Consider the following 27,885-nt stretch of genomic DNA (forward strand, 5'->3'; position numbering starts at 1 on the left):
CTTTATTCAGTTTAACCTTCGGGGGCTGGGGGAGCGTCCACGCACTGCGTAGCCTCGGCTAGGAGATACAAAGCGCGGAGACGAAGGCGACGGGGAACGTGATAGGCGGCTGGGCGGTGAACATTCTTCCCGGCGCAAAAACTCCTCGATTTCGGCTGGTCGCTGCCCGGGTCGGGGTCGTGGAGCGTCGTAAGAGAACCCTCGGATGCCCAGTCGTCTGTATGGGCAGTGCCGGAGGACGTGACCGGCTTCGCCACGGTGGAAGCATAGTGGGCGGCGCTGGTCGGGAGTTCTCCACTCGTCGCATTTCCTCGGCTGCGCGCGTCGCTCGTAGGACGGGCGGGTTGGGGCGAGTGGGCGGCGGTCCAACGCAGCTGGCTGAGGGCGATAGGGGCTTGGGTCCCGTCGACGAGGTGCAGGACGGCGCACAGCTGCGGCGTAAGTCATGGCTGGGGGCTGCAGAGGCTGCGTGGGTGTCGGCGTCACACCCAAGGCCTGTTGAACTTCGTCCCGGATTACGTCAGTAAGTGGTGAAACCTGCGGCTGCGTTCCATTTGGCAGCAATCGTCTGAGCTCTTCTCGTACTACTTGGCGTATAACCTCCCGCAGGTTATCGTTGTTAGCGGCGTCCAGGCAGTTTGCTGAAAAAACGCGCTGCTGGCGCTCATATTGGCGGGCTCGGGCGTCAAGTGTTTTTTCCATCGTGGAGGCCTCTTCTATGAATTCCGCCACGGTTTTCGGTGGGTTCCGTACGAGGCCGGCAAAGAGTTGTTCTTTAACTACTCGCATAAGCAGCTTGACCTTTTCTTCTTCCTTCATGTTCGAGTCGGCACGCCGGAAGAGACGCTTCATCTCCTCAGTGTACACTGCAACGGTCTCGTTTGGGTGTTGTATGCGAGACTGTAGCAGCTGCTGGGCTCTCTCCTTTCTCACGACGTTTGTGAAAGTCTTGAGAAGCTGCTCTTTGAAGGTTGCCCAATTCGCGAGGCTGGCTTCCTCATTCTCAAACCAGACTCTTGCTGGTCCCTCCAGGGCAAAGAAGACGTACCTAAATTTCATGGCATCGTCCCAGTTGTTAAAGACAGCCACTCGGTCGAACTGCTCCAGCCATTCTTCGGGGTCGGCGCCAGGCGAAGCGTCGAAGGTTGGTGGCACCCGGGGCTGCTGAAGAATGATTGGAGTCATCGTCTGGGGCAAGCTCATGGTAGATGTTGCTGCTGGCTTTAGCTTCCGGGTAGGGTCCGGCAGAATCTCGAACTCAGGTTCGTCCCCTTGCAGGCGTCGGCTTGCGCGGTGGACTGGACTCAGGTCCTGCGGTAGATGACTCAAAGGGCTGGCGTCACGACTTGTAGGGGGTGTCCGGAACATGGGAGGCTACCCAGCACCTCCACCAGATGTCACGTTGTAGTGACGGCAGTATAGCGGTCAGGAAGACACCAGCCAGTCTTGGAAACGAAGCTCTTTATTTGGGCTGACTTGCGCCCGCAAAAGAACTGAATCACTCGGCGGCGGCGTAAAGCAGCAAGCGTGCTCTTCGGTCGTCGAACTACGAATGTCCGCCGCTCGCGGCATCGCTCAATTTAAAGCCGGCAAGGAAACTTCCAGATAACAAGACTAGATCATCTACAGAAATCTGGAAAAACCTAGATGCAGCCTTTCATGGCTGCGATCAATCGAGATTAGTGTGGTCGCTTCTCGCGTCACGAACAAAAGTGATAACAACCCTTTCCTGCAGCCTTGAGCGTGAACGAACAAACACTACAATGATACGTGGCAATATCAATAACTCGAAGTGGTTACAGTGTCGGTGAAATGTTTACAGGAAGCCCCCAAGCTGGAGCAAATCTGTAATAAGGGAGCAAATTGCTCATAGTCATCCTTCCAAGTGCAGACATGCGGCTACAAAAGAAAGCTGCTCAGCTTCCACAGAAACTTCGTAGTTAAAGGAACATTTGACGATTTCACGAAACATTTGACCATGCACTGATATTTTTCTTCAGCTTGCAAGGCACCCAGGTGACAATACAGCGAACGCGTGAAGGAGAAAAAGAAGACCTGCAGCAGCTCCTCTCTATTTCCTCCACACCCCTGATATAGTAGCACTTCTGGATGCTGGCACAAATTTATCGCTGCCTGGATACGCTCTGGTGCCCTCTGACACCACTCAAACCCCAGCGTTACCACGTATCTCCAACATTTTGTACCATACACTTGTCATGTACTAACCTCGCCGGTAGCTCACACATTCATAGAATTAATCCTCTCCACTTACAGATCTCATCCCCTCTTCATCCTCGACTGTTACCTCCTTCCGAGGCAACCCGTCTCAGATTTAATCTCCCTAATTAAAGCCGCCTCGAACGCTGCAAAAAGGACCCGCTATTATATTAGGTGATTTCAACTGCGCACATGTAGACTGGGGGTACACACGCACTAACAAGAGAGGAGCGGAATTGCGAAACACCCTTCAGATGCACAGCCTGTCCATATATAATGATCTGAGCACACCTACAAGAATCGGCAATAGTGTCACTGTAGACATAAGCCCAGATCTTACTTTTGGTCGCAAACTTCCCACACCGGTGTGGACGAACTCAAATGAGGCCCTGGGCAGTGATCATTATATCATTACTATACAGCTTGCTTTCGCCAAAAAAGCTAAAAACTACCATGTCCGAATTACCAGCTGGGATAATCTTCGGAAGCACAGAGAGGCCAAAACATTAAAATCCTCTTTTAACCTCCACACATGGATGACAGAGCTGAAACAGGATGTCCAGGCATTCACGCAAACATTAGACGCCACCCCCGAGACTCCCGTTGCAGACAGTCGCTTAGCGCACCTACTCCAAGCTCAAAACAGTGTCCTCACACGCTGGAAAACCCAGAAGCAAAACTGGAAACTTAAGCTAAAATTAGCGCAACTACAGAAACAAATAGAAGAGCACAGTGCCGCACTCAGTAAATCTAACTGGCATCAATTATGTGATGGATTACGAGGTAATCTCTCCTCCACCAGGGCCTGGAATCTTTTGCGACATATGATAGACCCCACTCAAGCTAAAAAGCTCGGCTTACACTCAAAAGACTTACCCATAAAAATCTTCAAAATCATCAAGCACTGTTATGCCAACTACAATCAACTTATACCACTGTGGGCCAAGCTGTATCATATCCCGACTATGTAGGCCCCGATCAACCCTCCCTCGACGCCCCCATTATGGAGGTTGAAGTCAGAGCAGCCCTTATCAAGCTCCGAAACTCAACCCCTGGAGAGGACCAAATCACAAATGTCATGCTCAGAAATCTAGATGACCGTTCAATTTCCCTTCTCATCGACTACTTCAATGAGTGCTGGCAAATGGGGGCGCTACCTGCTGAATGGAAGCACGGGAACATAATTTTCATTCCAAAACCAAATAAGCCCATTAGCGCCCAAAACCTCCGTCCCATTTCGCTGACTTCGTGCTTGGGGAAACTGTTTGAGCATGTCATCCTCACCCGTCTCACGCAACACATGGAATCCCATGTACTATATCCCTATACTATGGCAGGATTTCGAGCCCACCTCTCGGCTCAGGACGCCCTACTCCAGATTTCACACGTTATCCTTAATGACATGTTACATCACGCCAGAGCAATCCTGGCAGTCGACCTCACCAAAGCATTCGACAAAGTTACGCACAGCGCCATCCTGCAGGGCATCCAAGAGCTGCAGTTGGGGCCTAAGACCTACAACTATATCCGGGCCTTCTTAAACGGTCGCACAGCCTCACTGCATATAGATGATATACAGACCCGGCCCTTCACGCTTGGTAACATTGGTACCCCGCAAGGGGGGGTGTTATCTCCCTTCCTCTTCAACCTCACCCTCATCCCCCTGGCTAAGGCTTTCAGCCGCATTCCGCACTTAGGACACACACTTTACACGGATGATATAACGGTTTGGACCACATATGGCTCGGATGGCGACATAGAATCGACCCTTCAGGAAGCTGCCACAACTATAGCTACTCACGCGGCAAACATTTGGCTTGAATGCTCCCCCACAAAGTCAGCACTTCTCATAATCCGCCCGCGGCGCGTCCCTACATCTCCCATCACGATCTACCTGCATGACACTCCCATACCGCAAACATCTACCCTCCGCATTCTTGGCCTGCATTTACAGGACACGGGGAAAAACAACCTTACCGTGAAAGCACTAAAACAGTCCACTTACTCCGTCATCCATCTTCTTAGAAGGTTTTCACATTCACGAGCCGGTCTAGACGAAGCAGACAATCTCAAGGTGCTGCATGCTTTTGTGCTTAGCCGCATTCTTTACGCCACTCCTTACCTGAACCTCTCCTCCGCGGATAAAGACAAGATCAATGCTCTAATCTGCATGGCTACCAAAGCAGCGCTAAACCTACCAAAGAGCACTAGCACGGACAGGCTCTTCAAATTAGGAATGCACAACACTATACAAGAACTTATAGATGAACATCGCTACACACAGTACCTTCGTTTGGCTGGCACCGAAACCGGACGATATAAACTGGATTCTGTGGGAATTCGCATACAGGCACACACGACAGACTCCACCTCTCTCCATCGCGCCATACACACCCCGCTTATCCTGAAACCCTTTCCTAAGAATGTCCACCCTGAATACCATCAATCCCGCCAAGTCGCGCGAGCCAAAGCTCTGCATAAAGAATATGGCACTTCAGAGGATGTGCGCTGGATGGACGCCGCGTGTGGTCCAGACCGTTCAGTAGCTGTGGCTTACCATCCAGCAGCCCCCCCCCCCCCCCCCCCATTTACCCATTTCATAGACTCCCCTTGTACCCCGGAAGAAGCAGAGGAAGCAGCTATAGCAATAGCCATTGCCCAAACCAATGCGGCTTACATACTTAGCGATTCCAAAACAGCCATTCTTAACTTCGCCCGCGGACGCATCCATCCCCCCGCGTGGTAGATATTGAGAATGTGCACCCTAAATCCCGATAGGCGTATTGAGCTCGTGTGGGTGCCGGCTTACTCTGGCAATCCCGGAAATGAGGCCGCCGATAACATAGCCCGGGGACTTATTTGCCGGGAAAATGGTGACCCCAGCCGGGATTTCTCGAGGGAGCAGGCACACACGTTCTCAGAACTAACTCAACAAGCACGCCTTGCCCGTCGACTCTATCCCCCTCCCCACCCCCCCTATCCCACTCCCAACAAATCCTCTGGAGGCGACTCCAGACCCGAACTCTTCCTACCCCTTAGCGTCTATCCTACTTCCGCCATGTTTCCCCACAGTGCACTCTCTGCGGAGAATCGCACGCCACCCTGGACCACATCCTCTTCGGCTGCGCTGCCGATCCTCCCCCGCAGGGACAGCCCGCCATCGGTACATGGGAGGAATGGGAGGCCCTCCTTGCGTCGCAGAACCCGGACACGCAACTTCGCTGTGTGTACCGGGGTGCCAGTGCCATGGTTCTACGTGGCCTGGACACATGCGCGTAATGTGAGGGCTGTGCGGTGGCCCTGAGGCCTTGCACGGTCCAAACTCAGTTGCTTAATAAAGTTTTCCCTCCATCCATCCATCACAGATATCCATCCAATGTATAACAACTCTCCTACATTCAAAATTCCATTTCATGACGTTTTCTCATCGAATGCAAAGCTACAGCCCTTTCCTCTCCTTCATGGTTTCTTGCATGACTAATTAAGGTCCTTTCATTCTCATATTCTCATTGCTACCGATGCCTCGCAAGATCGTGAAAAGGCAGGTTTGGGCACTCTTTTCCCCTACATTGAGATGGTCCTTTTTCTCTCCGTCTTCCTTATTTCACTGCAATTTATCTGGGCCAATTATTAGCAGCAATTTTAACCTTACGTAAATTAGATCCTACCGTTTCCCAAGTAATGGTTATTACGGACTCTGTGTCTATTTTCTCTACATTGTCATCACCCACTGAGTCTCGGGTATTACGCCTCTTTAAGCAGCTGATCCCGCTCCATCTAAATTTGGTGCGGTTGCTTTGGGTACCGGGGCACATGGGCATTCAGTTAAATGAGGTTGCCGATTCCTTAGCAAGGGCCTCCCTCTGGGGCCCAATAATTGCAGTCCTGCCAACCTGCGCACATACAGCTGCGGTGAGGTTTCGCAGTTATACATTATTTCAGGAATTTTCAGCCTCAGCGCTTACTTCATCTCCCGAATATCAACAGCTTCTGTGCATCCTTGGTGTAGCAAAGACTGGCGCTCGCGCAGACTTGAGGTCTCTCTCACGCGTTTGCGATGCCGAGTACCTCTGCTAAATTTCTACCTCCAAACATCTGGTCTGGCGGTGGTTTCTCCACGGTGCTCATTTTGTGCCGAGCCTGAGACGGTGGATCCCTACCTGCTGTTCTGCCGCCGCTTCTCTTCTTTGAGGAGGCGCCTTTTAAAAAATTCTGTTTCACCAGCTGGGTCTGTCTGTGTCCACTGCGGTTGTTCTTTCCTTTGGCGCTTCTTTGCTTGGACGAAGCAACAGGAGTGCGCGCTGTGCTGTTCAAAATTTTCCTCTGGAAACACAGCGACTCACTCCCCTGGTAATTTTAATTAACTTTTTTATTTTCTATTTATTTTTATCATTCTCATTTCCTAACATTTATTTCATTGATTATTGTATTTCTGTATCTTTCAGACAGTGCAAAATTACAGCATTCCTTGCGTTGTATTCGAATTTGCACATATAGCCATCGTCTCGTCTTCGACCTCCCAGCTAACCGGACCCCTGTCATTGCGTCGTCCAACCTGTCAGCCTATACCCTATTACTACTCCTTTTCCTCTAAAAATGCTCCTCTTTCCAGCAGTTCACCGCCTGTGTCTTGGCCACTCCCCCGTAGTGGGTATGTGTCATTTTATTTGAGGCCAACCAACCAACCACCGTACCTGGGCCAATCCCCCCGCGTGGGTATGTGCCATGTTTACTGAGGAGAAGAAGAAGAAGAAGAAGATATCCTTGTGGTAGACTCCCCCGGTGTTGCTCTCCCGTGTGCTTTTCTTTTGCCTTTAGTATGCACAGGTGAATAGCAACCCCTGCCTCCCGACTCTTGGCCGATCGCCCAGTGTGGGTATGTGCCATCTCTTCAAAGGCTAACAATAATTACGCTTTCCTGCAGCCTCTGATCACGGCGACCATGACCCGTCACAAGGCGTCCAATGAGCAGCGGGCAGTATCCATGAAGGACGGGCACGCCGGCATCAGGACGAGCTGCCTCAAGCATCATGGTTGCGTCACGGGCACGACTGGGCGGAGCCAGGAAGGCGCTTCGTCGCACCCTCAGAGAAGCGGTAGTGGGCGACAGGACGCTCCAGGGTCCATCTGTGAGCACAGAGCCAAGACTAGGAAGGCTGCCAAGGCGACATCACCTGTTGTCGATTCGAAAGCCTCGACTTCTCGAAAGTGAGCGTTAAGGAATTTCTTGCTGCTCTTTATCCCACTCGCTTTAATACCTACTAGCGCGTCCTGTAATTGTTCGCCAATGAAGAAATTCGATATAGGTTCCATCAAACGTGATTTATCCCTCTAAAAGAATATATACTGTGTGTGTGTGTGTGTGTGTGTTTGTGCGTGCGTGCGTGCGTGCGTGCGTGCGTGTGTGCGTGCGTGCGTGCGTGCGTGCGTGCGTGTGTGTGTGTGTGTTTGTGGTGTGTGTGTGTGTGTGCGTGATTATGACCTTGCGATGATAACAAGATCACCTAACAGAACTCTTTAGGCAAACTGCAATTGAAAGGCGTCAATTTAGCATGAAGACTGGCAACACTGCACTGCTTAAAATTAAGGCCAACATGTTGCCGTGGTAGCTTCTGAATTTTCAGCAAGCCGCAGAATGGCCTGCGCGAAATAGAAAACAACAAAATAGACACTGAGTCAGCGAACGTAAAGCGACGATGCACTTGTCCTGTGTTCTTTCTTTTACTGTACATTTTCCGCAAGCGGGTCGATTATCCTCAGAACACCAAAAGCCGCAGTTCCTAATTCGACTGCATTAGAGTGATAGTAATCGTGTGGTGTAGCACGTTTTTATGTTCACACAAACACACACATTCTTCTTTACTCTAAGAGAGAAGACGGCCCCTGGGCACTACTTCAATAGTAGCTTTACTATTCCCGGAGCCATTTACATGGCAACATACAGAACTCATGAAAATAGCAAAGCATCGTGCGAAATTAATTAGTCATGTAACTTCAATGCGAAGTACAGACGAAACATATAAAGTATGTTTACTAAACAAAGCACCGTGAAGATGGCACAATATTACAAACATGAGCAATACACCTGATTACAAAGTAAGATAAATGTTCTCTATTGCATACTACAGACAGCAAGGTTAAATTTTCTTTTCAACCTGCAGTGCATTAAGTATGGTATAATAGTACACAACCAAGAATATTTAAAATAAAATCACAGCTCCTCTTGTGCGTTGTGCGATGCCAGTGCGCGCTGAAGAGTATGAGGTGGTTTAAGTTTTTCCGCAGCCCTGCACGACGGTGTCCCTCCACGGTGCGGGAAACCCCACATGCCACATACCAGTGCGAAAGTGTTTCGTTCACTAGAGGAACCATAAAAGACGCTCTTATTACTAAATAAAACGCCCGTATCCAGGCGTACTGCAATGTAAAATCTGGGATATTTGGGATCTGACTTAACAAAATGGAACGACCGCTCGTGTCTAAGCATTCTGCGCAGTCTTGAAGAACCCGCTGGCACATTCGCAATGTTTTCAAGGACAGTAAGCGTTGTGCTCGCTCGCGGATTTAACTATAACGTCCTGTAACAGAAGACACTAAGTAAACGTTGATGTACTTTTTATGAATTAGTGCTTCGAATGCAAGGAGACAGCCAAAGACAGTGTTAGGCAAAATGTGCTCGTTCCTATGCCGCCTCTACACAGCGCATAGCTGCTAATCTCGTTCAGGGCAATGTAGGAGGAGAGATCTGAGTCAGCAGGGAGAATTAACGAAAAAACTATAAACGCGAACCGTGAGGCGGAAGCAGGCAACGCTTGGCTGCATGGTGTGCCCGCCTGTCCTCTGCGCAGGGCAGTCGACATCATTGGAGAGTGTTTCACGCCATCGAGCTCCCTTCTCAGGTTGCAGATCACACAGAAAGCATTTTCCTCGCTCTGAATGAGGATGAGGACACATTTGCACCACAAGCGGCCCGTAAGTTTTTTCCAGAACACGACTGCACCTTTACATCTCCTTCTGACTTATCGGTTACAAAGTCCTTCGTTGAGAATGCCTACCTAACCATGGCAGAATTGCTGGGCTTCATTAAACGCCTCAAAACTATCACTTCTCCCAGGCACGACGGCATGCCTAACTCTTTATTCCGTAACTTGGAAGGGACTGCTTTGCAAACACTACATGATAATTTCAACCAAGTGTGGCATTCTGGCGTCATGCCTCAAGAGTGGAAGCAATCTATTGTGGCCCAAATACCCAAGTCAGGTGAGCCTCTAGTATCTCTATCGGCCCTTTGTCCTATTTCTATCACGCCTACCATCTGTCTAATAACGCTAATAACGCGCATTATCATATTGCCACGTATCATTGTAGCGCCCGTTCGTTCGCGCAACGCCGCACAAAAGGGGTGTTATCATTTTTGTTCGTGACGCGAGAAGCGACCGGACTAATCTCCATTGTTCACAGCCATGAACAGCTGCATCTACTTGTTTCTAGATTACTCTAGATGATCTGGACCTGTTGTCTCGAAGTTTCGTTGCCGGCTTTAAATTGAACAATGCCGCGAGCAGCGGGCATTCGTAGTTCGACTATTGACGAGCACGCTTGTTGCTTACGCCGCCACCGAGTGATTCAGTTCTTTTGCGGGCGCAAATCAGCCCAAATAAAGAGCTTCGTTTGCAAGTATTTCTGGTGTCTTCCTGACCGCTGGGTTGCCGTCACTACAACGTGACAATATTGAGTTTCAATAGTTTTCTAACATTTACTGTAAGCACGGCTACAGATGTCTGCCAATAGCAACCGATTACAATGTTATGCGAGGCTATGCGCGCCATAACCTATTTTCTCCGCTTAAGACCCATACATATGCTTCAGAAGATCGCCCATCTTAATACTCTGAGTGAACTCATCGACCAGCGGGGGGCAAACAGAGCTCGCAAGCAGTATCTACAATTTCATCGCTCAAAGACGATCCCTCCGTGGTGGTACTGTCAGCTCACAGATAATCGCCCCACTGTTTCCCCGTCGGTATCAGCTGCGTATCTGCCTGAAGGCAACATATTGTACACCGATGCATCACGTACTTTGTAAATGGAGAAAAAAAACCAGTCACACAAGACGACGGACAAGAAGAGTGTACACACCACAACGACTGGACTAACAACTGAAGTTTATTGGAAAATACATGGTCCGAGGAAGGCCAGCAGAGCATGCGCAACAGCATCATCACTAATCACTGCGCAAAAAGAGACAAAGACAAGAAATCTAAACTATCGTGGACGACCTAAAAAAGCAAATTCTTTTTCAAGTAGGCGCACCGAAGTTGTGCTTATACAATCAGAGCCTAACAAACCGATATGATATGCCTCCAGTATTTCCCGCTCCTGTTTTCCCTTGCCTCTACCAAGAATGGTGGTATTGCCGAACAAAGGATAACAGCCACATTCATTGCAATGGCGAGGCAAGTTTGCACCGCCACCGGACCCCAGGGAGGAGTGATGCTCACGAAGCCGGTCATTAATACACCGGCCAGTTTGGCCGATGTAAACTCTCTCGCATGTGAGGGGGAACTTGTACACCACCTGTGCGACACATGTCGTGAAGCGATTCTCGTGCTGCGTTGTGCAAACGTGGTTCCTTTCCCTGCCTCGAGAAATGCGCGAACACAGTCCCGACAGCTTGCAAGGAGCAGAGAACACCATGCTCACTCCCTGCTTGGCCGCCACTTTTTTCAAGTTGTGGCTCACTTTGTGCACGTACGGCATGACCGTTGTGGTGTGTACACTCTTCTTGTCCGTCGTCTTGTGTGACTGGTTTTTTCTCCGTTTACAATGTACCAACTGGCCCGCATTTCAACCCTTCTGCATCACGTACTGCAGAGGGGGGGGGGGGGGTTCCTGCTGCGTATAGCCCCTCCCATCCGCATCTCAACTCTCGCGCGACATACACCGCGATCACGTGCATCCCCCTGCATTGGAGCTTCAAGTCATTTACAATGCCATTGCTTCCCTTCCGCTCGTTCTCACATTCAATGCAGTTCACTTTGTTGCGAAAGCAACACTACGCTAGTCGCTGAGCGATTTCGCGGAGACGAGGAAAGGCCATACTGCGCATGCACGAGGAGCAGTGACGTCACACGGCGCACAGCTACCGCGCCTCCGCCGTCGCTGCGCGGGTGACTCAGAGGTACCGCCGCCGCGCTCGCCAGTTGCGCATGCGCAGTAGCGGCACATAAGCTAGCGTGCAGAGGCCGACGCCGCTGCCGCGCGCTTTCCATCGCCTCTCTCTCTCTCCTCTTCGATGCGCTGTAGCAGCGCACAGCTAGCGTGCCGGGGCCGCCGGCACGCTAGGTGTGCGTAGTGACGTCACTTGCTCCTCGTACATGCACAGTATGGTCCTGCAAGAGCACGCGAAACGGCGAGACTGTGGGCAATGTAGCTCACGCAACAATATATATCTACGCGCAGTTGTTGCTTCCGCAATCCTCCAGGTTTAACCAGAGCTAAACCACAGCCTATTTTTTACACCGACTCTATCGCCTCCCATAAATAGATCAAGGCTTTTCGACGCACATTCCAGATTACACAGTCAGTTCATCTCCTCTGTGCAAAGTACCCATGACCTGTGCGCATACGCTGAATTGACGGCCATGCGCATAACATTCAAGCGGATCCTATGGCAGAGCTTGACACATCAGACGATCCGCCACCTTCCCTTCTTTCACAAGATCCGTTCCTGTCTCATGTCTACGATTCACAAGCTCTGGGCCAGCGAACACGTGGTCTAATTCCTCCGTGTTCGCACCCTCTCCCCCGTAGTCTTACTCGGCAGGATGAGCTATAAGTGTACGGGTTTCGGGCAGGGGCGGCTCTGACCCCATCTGCCCGTCATCAGTGGCGTGATAAAGATCTGCCAGCAACTGACAGGTGCCCTCCGCTGCTCCGGACATTTGTGATTTGCGGCACCTGTTGTGGACTTGACCAACGAGGGCCCCTAATAGAAAACAGCTCCTCGAGGAGGTGGCCCTGCGGTGGAACCGCGGCGGTGACTATGTAAACTGTACTATGAGCAATGAGTTCACCAGCAGCCTATGCGACTACCTCGCCAAAAATGGTCTCTACTCCCTCTTTTAACTTTGTATATCCTACATTCCACTCCCCCTTTCTTAAATTCTGCCGCATGACAGACTTCTTGAATAATAAAAAAAAGAACCACAGCAACCGCTCCAGGACAGCAGGCAGGACAAGAAGCGTGCGCGCCTTTTTACGAACTGCGTAATTCAAGGCACCGGCCGGCGTTGTCAGCGGAGACAACTTGAGATGCATAGTGGATGTGCAAAAAAAAAACTTTCTAACCTTGCCGTCGTCAGAAACCGCACGAGTTTCGTGTCGAAGACGAAGAAAGAGGGAAAAACACAGATTCTCGGCGCTAAGACAGACCTCGCACGCTCACAAGCGCAGCCACGTAGACGACCGTCTCATGGCTTCGTTACGGTATGCCTGCCTTGTGTGCCCGTCTGCTCCGTCGCCGGTCACCCGCGCGCGCGCTCTAGCGCTCGTGGCGCCACTAAAAAGACGGGTTACCAACTAATTTGTGACGCAGTTCCTGGGGTCAGATTTCGCTGAGTGTCCGCCCTCTATGAGTCCCTTTCTCTATGTCTGCGGTGTCTAGGCGGTGAGCGTTGGCCTTTATTCAGCAAGAGCGAATCACGTTGTCAGTCGCGTGACACAACTGGCAAGAGCGAGCGGTCGGCTCAGCAGCAAAATGAGTGGTAATAGCTGCTACAAGTCACGTGGTATGACGTCACATCTGCACCTGCGGCGAGCCTCTAGTTAGAAGTCAAATCCAAGCGTCATTTGACATTCACCAGTGCTTGATACAAGTGGAGCTTTTAAGGCGGAAGCCTTCAATGCCTCATCGCTGTAAGCCGGAGTTGTCGGCAGGAATATCACGTTTTCCAATTGGTCGAAATAATCGTGACGTCACAATGCGCAAATTTCAAACGGGGCCAATTGTACTTTCACTGGTAACCATGCAACCATTTAAAGAAATTTTATAGTGATACTCGAAGTAAAATAAATAAATAAATAAAACCTAGTAGGAAATTTGGCGAGTTCGGGAATCGAACCAGTGTCGAATGGAACCAAGATGGTCCAACCTATCGACGAGTCGGTGGTACAGATCGGACGCCTCCTTAAGCGAGTTTCCAACAAGTATCGTGGTATACAAAAGTCCAACCCTCTGCGCCTCGTTCAAGCCTTCATCTGCTCCCGCATCACCTACTCTGCACCCTACATACGTCTCACTCGTGCCGAAAACGAACGGTTAGAGTGCCACTCCGAAAAGCGTACAAGACGGCCCTGGATCTTCCCATGTCCACAGCTACCCATAAGCCCATGGCTCTCGGAATCTTCAGTGCCGTGAGCGAACTTATCGAAGCAACCCTCACTGCCCAATACGAGCGGCTCTCACTCACACACGCTGGCCGAGCGATACTGCAGGAAGTTGGGATCTCCCCGCGGAGAGCGGCCCCAAGTGATGCTGGACTTATCCCGAAATATCGCCGAAATCTCCGCATCCCGCCCATTCCCAAACGGATGCACCCGGAACACCATGCCGAGAGACGGGCCGACCATGCACGTCATTTCGAGGAACGCTTCAGCGGACGTCCGTACGTCACGTATACGGACGCCTCTGACCATCCCTCGAAGCCAGCGACGGTGGCGGTAGCTATCGCCCCTCACCTCAGCTGGTACACAGCCTGCGGCATTCGCAATGCAGAAACAGTCACCGCAGCAGAGGAGGTTGCCATTGCTCTAGCGCTAGCCGACCCTAATACCAAAATCGTCGTCAGTGATTCTCAACAGGCTATCCGCAACTACGATGCTGGCCGTATCTCTTGCCAGGCGTTACAAATTCTACTTTCTACTGTACCCTCTTCCACCACTAGCTGACTCCTCATGGACACCGACATGCACGAAAACAGACGACAAGCGCGGGCTCGGGCTCTTGAGAGACAGCACGGCTCCCGACCCGGTGTATATTATGTAGACGTAGCAGGCCATCGCCCACGGGATTTTACACGTCCTCTGTCGTTCACCAGGAAATGCACGTGATGGACTCTCCTTTCGAGCCCCGAATTCATTGCGAGGTGAGGAAGTAGCGATAGCGCTTGCTGCCGCCCACGCCATTTCGAGAATCATCATCACGGACTCCCGAAAAGCATGTGATCATTCCTTGACAGGAGAGATCTCCCCCTTAGCTGTTTGTATTCTAAGATGGTCTGCTACTGATCCAACACCGAAAAGAATCATTTGGGCTCCTGTCCACCAGGGCTTACAAGGTAACGAGGCCGCTGGTGCGCCTGCTCGAGCGCTTGCTTACTGGGCTCCTCATCCCAGCTCTTCTGGCTCGGAAACTAACCAGCCGCTCCTGCGATTCAGGGAAATAATAACGCATTATAGCGACAACCACCGCCTTTTCCCGGCCCCTACAAAGGGCCTGAGTAAGACGGAGGAGCGAACTTTAAGGCGCCTGCAGACAGGCACTCTACTCTGTCCTGCAATCATAAAACATTACGATGCTAACACGGATGGGCGATGCCCGCACTGTGGGGAGACCTGTGATATCTTCCACATGGTGTGGGCATGTACTCAAAATTCCCACCTCCCTCCTTCCCCTACCCCTTCCAGAGAGGCATGGGAGACTGCCCTCCTCAACTGCTCCTCGCTTGAGTCCCAAAGGGCTCTGGTGAAACGGGTGAGAGACGGGGCATTGTCATGCGGTGTCCCGGGCTAGGGACGCCGACCATGAAGCGTGGCCACTCTGGCTCCCAAACTCTATTGCACCAACTAAAATTTTCACCACCACCCACGAGTCCCTCAGCGGAAGCGCCCAGGCGCGCACACTCGCCCGAGATATGAGCTGCCGAGCCGAGTGTATGATCAGCCTCCCTGCTTCCTCTGACACTAATATCTCACACACTTCTCTACTCACCACTCACACGGACATACTCCAGCACTACCGGCTCGAAAGATGTTTCTATCCTTCCGCACACCGTGATCTAACAAGACGCGAAGCCGTTCAATGGCGCAAACTACAAACTGGCAGTTTTCCAAACACCCGCTTGTACAGCAGTATCTTTCCGCAACAGATAGACCCCATGAGCAAACACTGCTCAACTCTGGCCACTCTCATACACATGGCGTGGACTTGTACAAACCACCACACAAACAACTCAAACGCCCCAGAGACGTGGGAGTCTCTCCTGCGCACTTCCGAGCCAGTAGACCAACGCCGGCTTACCCAGCCCGCGGTGGAGGCCGCGACATTCCAAGGGATCCCCGACAACCAACTATAAGCCAGCGCAACCGGTCCTTGGACTGGTTTCCTGTTTTTGGGCGTAATAAAGGAGTTCACCCCCACCACACCGAGGTATGCGAGACAGATACATTTCCTCTCCTCAAAAACCAATTTACCGACGAGCAAGGCGTACAGCAGAACGGGCGATGGCGTTCTGTGGACTCCCTGGCACGCTGTCGCGTTGCACTCTTAGAGGCGAAGCTTAACATTTTGACCACACGTCAGTGACACAAGCAGCAACACCGCGCTTTAGGCGTTCGCCTCAACGCACTTTAGGTTAACAATGCGCCCTCCTGAATTTTTCCGCTTCGAAATGGTTGGGTTTTGAAGCAGTTAAACCAATTAGATGTCCGAAAGCGTGATTAGCCTGGGTGTCACATGTGTTCTTCGCCTACAAGTTTGGCGACAAAATTAGACTCATGTTAAGCTCTTATTAAGGTTAAACTTATCTGATCTGTCCTCGCCGCAGATGGAAGTTGATCAACACGACGGTGTGCAATGCACGGCGAGAGTGAGTGTTTTACTTTAAAGAAGGAATAATCTGCTGCGGCGATAGCATAGTGCTGTCATGCAGTGTCCAGCGAAGCTGATCTGTTCGCGTCGCCTAGCGTTCGAAACACAGACTCGGCATTGTTACTTTATTTCTGCACCCTCAAGGTCACGGACGCCTAAGGTTCTTTGTTGTGCTTGAACCCGTAAGTAGTGAGTTCGAATTTAAACTCCTTTCAAACAATATTTCAGGCTTATCGATGTTAAACCGCCAGTAATTTTTTTTTATTTCGAATTACCCTTAAAAAAAGGAACTTCAGACATTTTCTGTGGGCTAAACTGTGATTATATGGATACTTCAGGTGATGGTAAATTGTATTGAAACACTAAATCTCAGATCAGAGCGCTATGTTCATGACGCACGTATTTTTAGTGAGCCGTAATGTTGGTCAGGTCAATTAGAGAGATGTGGGAAAGCAATTTGTCCTGCAGTGGGCATAGTCAGCCTGATGATGATGATGAATGGCGGCCGTCAGCAACGCCAATTGGTTTTGATCGAGTCAGAATCGGTTTTACGTTCATTCAGTATGCGGTTTTCAAGTACGTAATGGTGCCCTTTTTATAGTCCACATTGCGCGGTATCTTTGCAAAGCGGTCAAGGCGAGAAGAACAGCAATGGGGTAGTCGTCAATTCAAGTTTTAGTTTGGAACAGGCAAACGGCGGTGTCCGCCGTAGGTAATCGCCGCTCGGTTCAACCTTCCAACAATATGAAGTTGTGCGGCCCGCAGTTGCGAACTCAAGAAAAAAAATTCGCTGTGGTTTAAGTAAAGTTCAGGTTCTCTGTCTTCCTTGCACCAGAGGTGCCCCGCCACGGTTTGTAGAACTGAAGACTGAAGCGTCCCTCCGCACCAGGGGTGCCCCGTCAGAGACGGTCTTGTGATGAGTTGAGATGCAGGGGTGAGGCGAATACTTGAAGTTTATCTACAGATATTTACAATCACATGCAAATTTAGGCACTGGAGACATATTAAACAGCACAAGGGCAAACAACAAAAAGGTAGAACTGGCTAACATTAGGGAAGGCCCCTACTCGGCGTAGCCGAAGATGCACAGCATCTCACCTTAGCCCAGACGCTTTTTCTGGCGCCGGAGCCCGGTTTTAAAGACCTCAAGGCACGGCCCACATTTGCAAGCACCCAATCATTTTACTCTTCATATGATTGGCTAATCGAGAGCATGGGCAGCCCTCCAACTACCGTAGGGTAAATCACCCTCTTAACCACAAAATAAAAATAAAAACAACCACAAATGCACATTCGTGCCAGCACGTGCGCGAATCGGTACCGCGGGCGGGGGCGACACCCGTATTTCCCGGCGCATTCGCGAGCGGCCGCGTTCCAAGAAAGGAGACGCTTCGCTTTGAGCGCCCCCAGCCGCGTTCCGATGAGCCCGCTTACACTACCGATCCCTTACATTGTAGCTTGGTTAAGCCCGGTAATTGCGAAAGCAATATCCGTACCTACGCCATGGTTATACAATCCAATCCAATCCAAACCATTCCAATTTAATCCACTCCATTCCAATCCAATCCAATGTAATCTAATCTAGTGTAATGTAATATAATCTGATCTAATCCGGCCAACCCGTCCAGTCCAGTCCAATCCACTCCAATCCAATCTATTCTAATCCAATCTAATGCAATCAAGATCAAATGAAGGTCAATGGTGGTCACCGCCGCGGCACTGCAAAGGCGTGAAAGTGCAAGTAGTATTGCTTTCGCAATAATAATAGAATTCACGTTCTACGTTTACATGCGTGGTTGTTGGCAGTCAAACTGATTACCTCTTAGCAGACGAAAAAAACGCCGTTTCTCTTGGTGCAGGCACGTTGGAACGGGACCAGCAATATGTTCATGGCATCACGGCTCAGCCGGCCAGAGACCGACACACGCTGACTCCCAGGGATCAGGACGCCAGCGTCGGGCTTCCCCGCGTGAAAGCAGCATCGGCGGCACTCGATCCTTGGGCCAGACGAAGGGGTGCCCCAGTTCCCAAGACTTCCGATCCCGACCGCTAAATATTCAGCGACCCGAAGCTCCTTCGGATCTACCGCCTGCTCTCGGCGTCCAATTAGCGCAAGACGGGCGTTCATTGACTTCGGCGCCTCTCGGGGTTCTCGAAACGAACGACGGAGCCAAAGTGCGCGTCACAGACATGGCCACGTGCGTAGCGTTCCTGCTGTACGCGGCAGTGCTCCTAGTGTTCTGGGTCGTCTACTCGGCGGCGGAAGTCAACACGCCCCTGAAGAAAGTTGCTGCAAGGCACATGATGACGGCGACAGATGGGACAGCCGCTCCTGTCGTTTCCACTGTGGTTGAAGACGTCCCGAGGACTACGGTAGCTGGAGAGGACTACATTCGTCGTAGCACGCGATTCGACGATGGCGTTTCCCTCCACGAAGAGGAAGCTCAAAACGATCAGGCTGGTGAAATGTTTATGCATCTGAACCAGGTTGAACCGATCGCTGTTGGCGGCGACACTGGACAAAATGAGACTACGACCGCTGAAGGCGCACTGACTGAAGGGGAAATTTAATTGTAATGTACACATACGTAACCACAGCAACTGGTAGTCGGCGGTGATCTGACGTAAGAAAGAAGCGTAGAAAGGTGCTTAAGAAAGCCAAGTGTTCAATTCGGAATTGGGTTGCTATAGGTAAAACGTAGTTTTTCGTTTGCCGACCCTCAAATACACTTAGTCAACGGCAATTGACTTTCGCGGTAACTCTATGCAGTGGCTTTGGAAAGGCCTCATGCGTTTCATTGCGTAGTATACATAAGGTACCAATTTTTTTACGTCAAATTTGGTCCCATAATGCGTGTGGTGCTTTGGCGTCGTCTTAAATGTTACGCCTGCGAAACACCAAAACAAAGCTCTAGGACTGCCCATAGAGGTGTCACTACTGTACACCGATATCGACAGCAGCTAACAGCGCATGCCTATCGGCTTTTGGCTGCAGTGGTCGGCGCTATATACGTGCACTTTGCTGACGATTTGCATCTTCACGCCAGCGCTAAACTTTTATATGCATTTATCGCAAAAAAATGCGTAAAAATTGTGGCACTTCGTAGTCATTGAAGGTACATGCAGCTCATGCACTAAAACGTGATATTTTCCAACGTAGGGCAATCGTTGGGATCTCAGAGCTCATGGAAGCTTTGAGTACGAGACGAACTGTATTTATTCTAACGGTATTCTGGGTTTCCATAATCTTATGGATGTGTCCTTTGAGCATAAAGTTAAGTTTTTAAGCATTAGAGGGCTGTGATGCGAAAAAAAAAGATACCAGCAGAAGCTCGAGAGCGGACTCAAAACGACAACCTATTGACACAGCATTTTTTCTTTCCACCGAAAAGAAATATTATTCCCCCGAAATAGTAAATTCAGGCCTTAAGAGAGATACTTTGTTAGTTAATTTGTTAGCGCAAAATAATAATGTGTAACTTGCTGATACGGAGCCGATACGATACTACCGATACGGAGCAAAACAGGACGATGCGAAACAGCAGCGCCTGCAACTGCTGGGGCGAGCCCAATGTCGCCGATGCACCTCAAATGCTGAGAAGCAACGACGCCTGCAACTTGTGTGGAAAAGGGCCCGACAAAGGGGCGCCCGCGAGACCGTCTAGTAACCGGAGGCGAACCTAAAAATGATGTGTGAAATTAGGCGTCGCGTGTGCCAGAACAACCATCTGCTTCCGAGGCTGATGGCTTTTTCCAAACACTTCATACGAGATGCACTAAGGGTAAGTAGCGTCGTGAGTGCTTTGACGAATACTGACGCACTTCAAACATAACTAGTGTAGTGGTTTCTTTAACATTCTTAATCCAAGAATTTCTGCTAAAATTGAGCTCCAATGTTCAAACTTTCCAAGTTTTATCTAAGCACCCTGAATTAGCAAATAAAATTAAGAAATTAGAGATGAAACTTATTAATTCGTAATTATAAAAAGTGCGCCTGATGGGGCTTACATTCTATATTTGCATTATTTTGTACCTCATAGTTCATGGACCAGAAAAATTTTGCTGTAACTCACAAAATACCGCCATTTTTCCCTAGGTAGGGAGATACTTCCAAGCAAAATATTGATCTAAATATGCAAGTTAAGAATTGAAAATATGCATAACACAAAATCAATAGAACACGTGTTTTAAAGGAAGCACTTTGAGAATTTGCGCACTGGTTAAAGATAATAAAAAGAAATCTTGAACCCGCCCCCACCTCGTCTCAAACGGGACGCTCCACGAACATGGATGAAACTCCATCAGTCGGTTTGAATCCAGTCCAGTACCATAGAATGCCATTCCACTGGATTCAATTACTTCCATATTTGCCGCCGCGGTGGCTCAGCGGTTATGGTGCTCGGCTGCTGACCCAAAAGACGCGGGTTCGATCCCGGCCGCGGCGGCTAGAATTTCTTTGGAGGAGAAATTCTACAGGCCCGTGTACTGTGCGATGTCAGTGCACGTTAAAGAACCCCAGGTGGTCGAAATTTCCGGAGCCCTCCACTGCGGCGTCTCTCATAGCCTAAGTCGCTTTGAGACGTTAAACCCCATAAACCACCAAACCACCATCACTTCCATATTTGTTGTTGTTGTTCACCTCGTAGAATGGCACATACCCACACGGGGGGATCGGACAAGAAGAGGGTTGTATAGAGAGTTTTTGTGATGAATTTTTTTTCTGTCCATTCAGGGACGCTCTGTGCAGCGCCATAACCTTTACTTCCTCTCTTTCCTCCTCGGACTCTCTCGTGTTAAGGTACGGACACACTGGCGGCAAAACGCGCGCGGCATGCCGCCGGCGGTAAGCCGCTTGCCGCGAAACCTGCCGCGGCGTCGGGTTGATCTGCCGCGCAGCGAATGGGTCGGGGAGCAATTTTCAGCGGCTTGCCGCGTTCTGCGGAGCGGGGAGACCACTGTCTGTGTTTTCTGTCTAAGTTTGCGCTGTTTTTTCCACCAATGAGGGGCGCCCGGCTTTGTCACGTGGGGAGCGTCTGTGTCGCCACCTCTTGGCTCCTACTAAAGTGACATGTCAGCGGCGGTGGCGGTGCCGCGCGCGCTCCTTCATCAGAATCGCGGACCTCGACTGGTTTGTCACGAAGGGAGCTTTGCGCGGCGGCGACTCTTTGCCGCCGAGTGTGGACGTCCCTTTCGCGGCGTGCCGCGCGTTTTGCCACTAGTGTGTTCGTACCTTCACGCCGCCGCCGCCGCCACAAAACGGCAACGCTGAAGAAAAGGGAAAGGTGCGCTTATCCCCCACCGCTGTAAAACACTGCGCAACGAAGAGAAAGATGCGGCATTAAAATAGCAGGAACCTCAACAACCAGTTTACCGCTACGCAAGGCTGCAGATGCGGGGGCCGTTCACACATGTTGGGGTCCTTCTGAGCGATCTTTACTACACGCGTACCAGGCGCTGGTAGTCGGTCTTCTCAGATACAGTGCACCCGTTCTCTCGGGGGTCAGACTATCAGCTCTGCGTGTGCTTGAAAGCGCGCAGGCTCGTGCTTTAAGAGTATGCTTGGGTTTGCCATGTAGAAGTTTTTAAGCATGAAATGCTTTTAGCCCCCGTTGTCGGCAGTGTGGTGACGTCACGCCGAGACCGAGAGCCATCATCCGGGCACTGAAATCCACTCATCCGGGCACTGAAATCCAGTCATCCGGGCACTGAAATCCAGTCATCCGGGCACTGAAATCCAGTCATCCGGGCACTGAAATCCAGTCATCCGGGCACTGAAATCCACTCATCCGGGCACTGAATTCCAGTCATCCGGGCTCTGAAACGAGAACATCCGGGCACCGTACGAGACTTAACGAGATTTAACGAGACTCTCTAAGCCCTCCTACGCGACCGGCATGCAAGCGCCGGTTGGTCTCCAAACGAGACAAAAAATAACTGCTGCCAGTACCTTCTCAATGTTTATCAAGATATCAGTGGAGCTGTGGGTTTGATAATGCACGGAATTATAATTTCCGATTTCTAATAACGCGTGCAAAAAGCACATAAATGCCACGTTACACTTCGTTGTCATACGTGATCTCTTAGGGGCTTCGCGCATCGAAGCAAAGCCGCGCAGGCGCACAGGGGCCCGGGGGAGAAGCGCTGCGTTCAAAGGGCAAGGCATCGCGCCGAACTATTCTAGTTCACTATACGCCGAACGGGTGGTGGCGTTCCTCCCTTCCTTTACGGTGCGGTTCGGGTGTCCACCGAGATGGCAGAGAATTACTGCGCCATTTCCTTTCCTCAAAAAACCTTGCGGTCAAATAGCAAGGCATCGCGCTGAACGGGTGGTGGCGTTCCTCCCTTCCTGTACGGTGCGGTTCGGGTGTCCACTGAGATGACATTAGGCCCGTAAACATTTCATGCTTACTCTACTCTCGTTTACGGGAGAGGCAGAGATTTTTATTTATTTAGAAGTTTAATTTATTTTCGACAGGAGTCACTTCGTGTGCATTTGCGGCATCTCACCAGGCATCGTCATCACCCCCTGACCAACATTAGTGCGGTACGTCCAGATGCAGCCTTTTCCAGAGCCCTTTGGATGCAGCGCAATGCGGTGCCTTCGAACTACGCGCCGCACCAGATTGCGGAGGTGCCACTTTGGGCAGTACCAAAACCATCTATACGGACAACAATCCCAGGGATAACAAAGAAGACGCACATTCCAACAGTCGGACTGAAACAGCTGGCGCTGTCATACATTACATCTATGTATACTGATACCCAGCATGTTTTCGTGGACGGATCCGTGACGACCACTTCTTCAGCTGCAGCGGTGATAGTGCCAGGAAATGCCTCATGTCACCGTTTCAGGCTCATGCAAAAAACGTCCTCTACGGCAACCGAATTGGCAGCCATACGAGAAGCCGTCCTTTATATTGGTCACCAGCCAGCGCAGCAATGGACTATATTCTGCGACTCGAGATCGGCATTGCAGGTCGTACAAACTTATGTAAAACCAAGGGCATGCGAGCAGCTGGTTCAACAGATTGTGCTTTTGTTAGCCGAAGCTTTCCACCGCGGCCATATCATAAAGTTTCAATGGATACCGAGCCATTGCGGCATAGCGGGAAACGAGTGTGCTGACGCCGAGGCTCGCATGGCACATAGTGATGGTGCTTTCATTGAGATAGCCTTTTCTAGATCAGACATTGGAGCCTTGTTGGCGCATTTAATGCAAGCGGCAATGCAGTCGCACTGGCATGATTCGAGTCATCAACAGGACCGCGTCTGTAAGCTTTACGCTGGCTCACGATTACTTTTGCCATCTATGGTGGTGCGACGTCATGGGACTTTACTCCACCGACTACGGCTTGGCGTTGCCTACACCAAACACTATCTTCACAAGATCTGCATCGAAAGTAACCCAAATTGCGCACAGTGCCACACTCCAGAGAGTATTGGACACCTTCTTTGCGAGTGCCTGAATTATACTGCTGAAAGAAGAACATTGGAGGCGACCGTGAAACAACTGGACTCTCGCCCTCTCTCTGAGGAAACTCTTCTGGGCGCCAGGACGAGACGTTCTGATTGGTGGCGTGTGATAAAGGCCCTGCTCAACTTTTTGTGTGAAACAGGCCTGGATACTCGTCTGTGACCGCCTGTGCACAACCTACATGGTTAATGACATGTGTCGGTGTTTGTGTTGCAGACACCAGTTTTATGAGTTTTATGTGCGTCTACTAACCGCGATGCGAGTGCCAGCCAGTGTGGTGTGTGTGTGTGTGTGTATGTGCGTGTGTGTGCGTGCGCGTGTGCGTGTGCGTGTGCGTGTGCGTGTGTGTGTGTGTGTGTGCGTGCGTGCGTGTGTGCGTGTGTGTGTGTGTGTGTGTGTGTGTGTGTGTGTGTGTGTGTGTGTGTGTGTGTGTGTGTGTGTGTGTAGACATCACCCGTGAAACTCATTGTAATATGCCATCATCAGCCTTCATTCGCACTTTCCTTTTCCTCCTCTTCCATTTGCCCTGTGTGGAGTAGCAGGCCAGGGCCATGTTACCACGGCCGACCTCTCCACCTTTCCCTCATTAAAATTCCTTTCTCTCTCTCTCTCACACATGTTCGATTGGCTGGAGATTAGCCGTCTATGCCCACCCGGAACAGGCACCGCTCTGCCGTCCATGGACATATCCACCTCGGCTGATCGTAGAACATTCGTGCGGCATATGTAAATCATAACTCAATATCCCGGGAAACGATATTTAACTTCTCAATTAATTGTTGCGTCCTTACATTTTTACGAAAGCCGTTGTTTTTAATATTTGACTGCAGAAAATTAGGGGAAATAGATGCGTTTCGTGAAAAAGAATTTCATTGCGTTTGATACTAAGCGAAAATCGGGACACAAAATTTTCTGCCTAATTAAGACATCCTTAAAGAAAGCAATCATGCACCTATGGTTCCATTTCGACGGTACTTTCAGGCAGCCCACGCAGAAGGGCATAATAATAATGCTCTTTTACAAACTTTATAGCAACCCATAGTAAAGAAAAAAGAAGACGTAAAATAGAAGCCAGATACTCGACACATTCTATGAGTATTCCAGGCAAAACTAATGCGGTCTGCGTTGCACTTTTACATTGTTGAAATTGAATTAACATAACGCGCATGACAAAGTGTGATTAATGCAAGGGGAGTTGTAGGTTTCACCTCGGTTCACTGAGGCCGACGAAAAGAAGAAGAAGAACCGTTTTACTGCGGCTTGACCGTAAGCTATCAAGCTACACTTTGCTTATTAGCTTTACCGTTCATATCCCCCTTGAAGTGCCTTAAAATTTAAGCGCGAAATTTTAACCAGTATCGCGTGCAGCGTAGAGCAGATGTGGACGAAACGTTTTACTGCTTAAGGTATCTTGTCATCGAAATACCCTCTGCTTGCAAGGCTTTTTCCCCTTGCTGCGCCTATACTGGGAGGGTCTCTATTTCAATACTTCATTTTATCTTGGCGTTGGCACTACCCTAGTTCGTGTTAACGTAATACGGCCCCTGATATTGCTCACTGTATTGAAGGCAACTTACGCCGTGCCAGCAGTATGAATTCAAGAACAAACTGATGTTCTGTGGTTAACTGACTGTATATCATTCAGAACCCTGTTTATTTCAGTCTAGTTTCAGCGCATTCGCCGAAATGACAGGGTAAGTCTCTTTTCAAGCGAGCACCTCTGCCTGCAGCCAAGATAAGCGTTCCATGTTAATTCTATAGATGTCACCTGCCGCGGACAACCATGGGGCCTCAAAAACAAAACATCACTGGGCCAGGCGGACACTGTCGCCCCATAGGCGCAAAGGCTTTTGCTTTGCTCCACTAAGCTTACACATACATCAGTTGTTACCTATAGGAGCCTATTCTTTCTTCGCAACGCACTTAGGTTCTCTCCATGGCGTTTCTTTAACGGAAGTATCTCTGCGTTTAGCTATGGTGTGTGTACTACATAATTATACCATACCATACTACATAATAGGCCACATTCCCTCCCTACACAACCCAATACCCTCTTACCAGAACTCTGCAGTCGCTTCAGCAACTTGCTGTTATCCCTAAAACTACTAAACTGTGCGCTTTCTGCCCAGCACGACGCACTACGCGCCCTACCGCCGCGCCGATGCCACACAGGACATCTACATCGTGGTCGGCTTCTGCATGCTCATGTTCCTTTCTGGAATGGTGGTCGCACTCATGCTCATCGCCGGTGAGTGTCTCCTTAGTGCTATTTGATGTTACGCATCGCGTAACGAAATCTTTGAATAGGTTGGCAGTAAGGGTCATAGATTTGCGTCTTGAAGGCCACGATGTGGTTTTGGAAGCCATGACCGGCGCATAGAATGTCTCATGCGCTTCCTTCGATTTTATAAACGCAATAGCATTGAGGTTGTCGTCTCACAAAAAAATTCCGGTTTCTCTGTCGTGAAATTCCATCATCGGTAGAGACAGGTCACGTGAACTTGTCTTGTTATCACAACTTGCCGGAGGGATTGCGAGCAAACTGCACACCGTTGCCAAATTGAATGCATTTTCCACCTCTACACGGTAGTGCTGCGCATGTGCCGTACGGCAGCGCGGGAAGACCAACCCACGTCTCACAAGCCCCATCGGTGGCTGTGTTTGAAATAGCCCCCTGCCAGGGCACTGCCGCATAGCTTAACCGCTGCGCCACTAGGGGCATGACGATTCCCCGCGATCTATGAATGCAACTGAGATTGTAATCATGTCATCATCCCCACAACACCTCCAGTAGACCAATCAAAGGTCACCGCCAAATTTGAAAATGTGTAGACACCAAACATTTGGAAGCTGGCCCACCCTAAGACTTGAAAAGACCCCCGAACTTTGTAACTAGGCTGTCATGAAATTCAGCGCAAATTTGGAAATCAGGTGCAGCAGAAGCGAACTAGTCAGCGCGGGCGGTAAACAATTCTGCAACATTGGAGAAAAAGAACCGCTGAGAGCGTGTACCCATGTGCACGGTGTATAACCCCTTCGTTCGCAGGCGCGGTGGGAAAGAAATCACGCCTGCCGTCAATCATTCGAGAATATTGGAGTAAATGTTACTCTATGCCTACAGAGTGCGAGTAGCCTTGAGGGTTCTGAGTAATGTGCTGTCCACTTCGCTCTCGTGCCCACGGCGCCGGGACTGAAGAAAGAATTTTCACTAAACCAGTCTTCCCGCCTGACCAATGGCGACGCGTGACCGGCGTGACGACTAGAATGCAATTCCGTGCTTAATACGGCGTGTATGTGCGCGTCTACCTTGGCGCGAAGAAACGAACAGATGCGGCGCGTGCCTGTACCATTTTTTTCAGCGAACATTTTCAAAAAGTAGGCTTTTTAGGGTAAAATTATAGCTTTTGCGGCGTGGTATTTACAGGCCTGGCAGACACCACAAACCGGTGAATCATCTTAAAAGTAATCTGGTTAACTAAATTCTAATAATTAACTTTTTAACTGTTAGAGTTATTAGAGACCGGTAGCCGGCCCTTAGTAACAGCCATATGAGTTTTTAAAATTTCAAAAACGGGATTACCCTTGGCGCTGTGGCTGGACAAAATTTGGCTTTTTCAACTAGTTACGTGCACGGGAGGGGTTGCTTTTCTTGCTTGCTTTCAAAAGCGCGTGTGTTTTCGCACCATGCAGCCAAACTTTGTCGAGCCGCAGTGGCTAGGGTAATTGCGTTTCCGAAATTCTAAAAACTCATATGGCGATTACTAACGACCGGCTGAAAATCTACATACAACTAGGCGCCTAACTCTATACTAGTCAGAAAGTTAATTATAAATAATTCTTTAACCATCTAACTATCTAAGACGATTCACCGTTTTTTTTTTTGGTGTCCGCCAGCACTGGTAATACTATACCACAAAAGCCACATTTTTGCCGTGAAAGGACTTTTTCTGAAAATATTTAGAAGTGTTCGCTGAAACACTCGGCATATGAAGGACATTTATCGCTGCCGACCAGCCGTGCCGCCGTTTAAGCTTCGGCAAAGCGCGCTAGAACGACTCCCGGCTGAATACCGCTCCCCAGCCACAGACCGAGCGTGGCAGCGTGCGCCAGTCTTCGGGACTGCCACGTCGGATCCTCCGGTCTTCGGACTGTCGCAGTGCCCGCTGATTAAATTTTGTTCCTGTGTTTTTCTCTCTCGTATGTTCATGAGCTTTAGGTGTAATATCTCGCACCGTAGTCTGTCTCCTGTGTTACGTTGAATGTGCTGCATTGTTTTGTAGAAATCACTTTGAATGCGTTCGTACAAGTAGTTAGACATTCCTCTG

General features: G+C 50.0%; 1 protein-coding gene across 1 annotated transcript in view; it reads left to right on the forward strand.

The window, feature by feature from the left end:
- Positions 1 to 18,276: 18,276 nt before the first annotated feature.
- The window catches only part of LOC149325428 (uncharacterized), a 28,491-nt gene continuing 18,882 nt past the window's right edge, over positions 18,277 to 27,885 (forward strand). Inside the window, exons 1-2 of the mRNA XM_089564281.1 lie at positions 18,277 to 18,383; positions 25,669 to 25,808. Of these exons, the coding sequence (XP_089420407.1) occupies positions 18,277 to 18,383; positions 25,669 to 25,808 (247 nt within the window). The remainder of the gene's footprint in view (positions 18,384 to 25,668; positions 25,809 to 27,885) is intronic.

Source organism: Amblyomma mixtum, chromosome 10, assembly GCF_055824585.1.
Source record: "Amblyomma mixtum isolate Tamu chromosome 10, ASM5582458v1, whole genome shotgun sequence".
In the NCBI taxonomy this organism is placed as follows: domain Eukaryota; kingdom Metazoa; phylum Arthropoda; class Arachnida; order Ixodida; family Ixodidae; genus Amblyomma; species Amblyomma mixtum.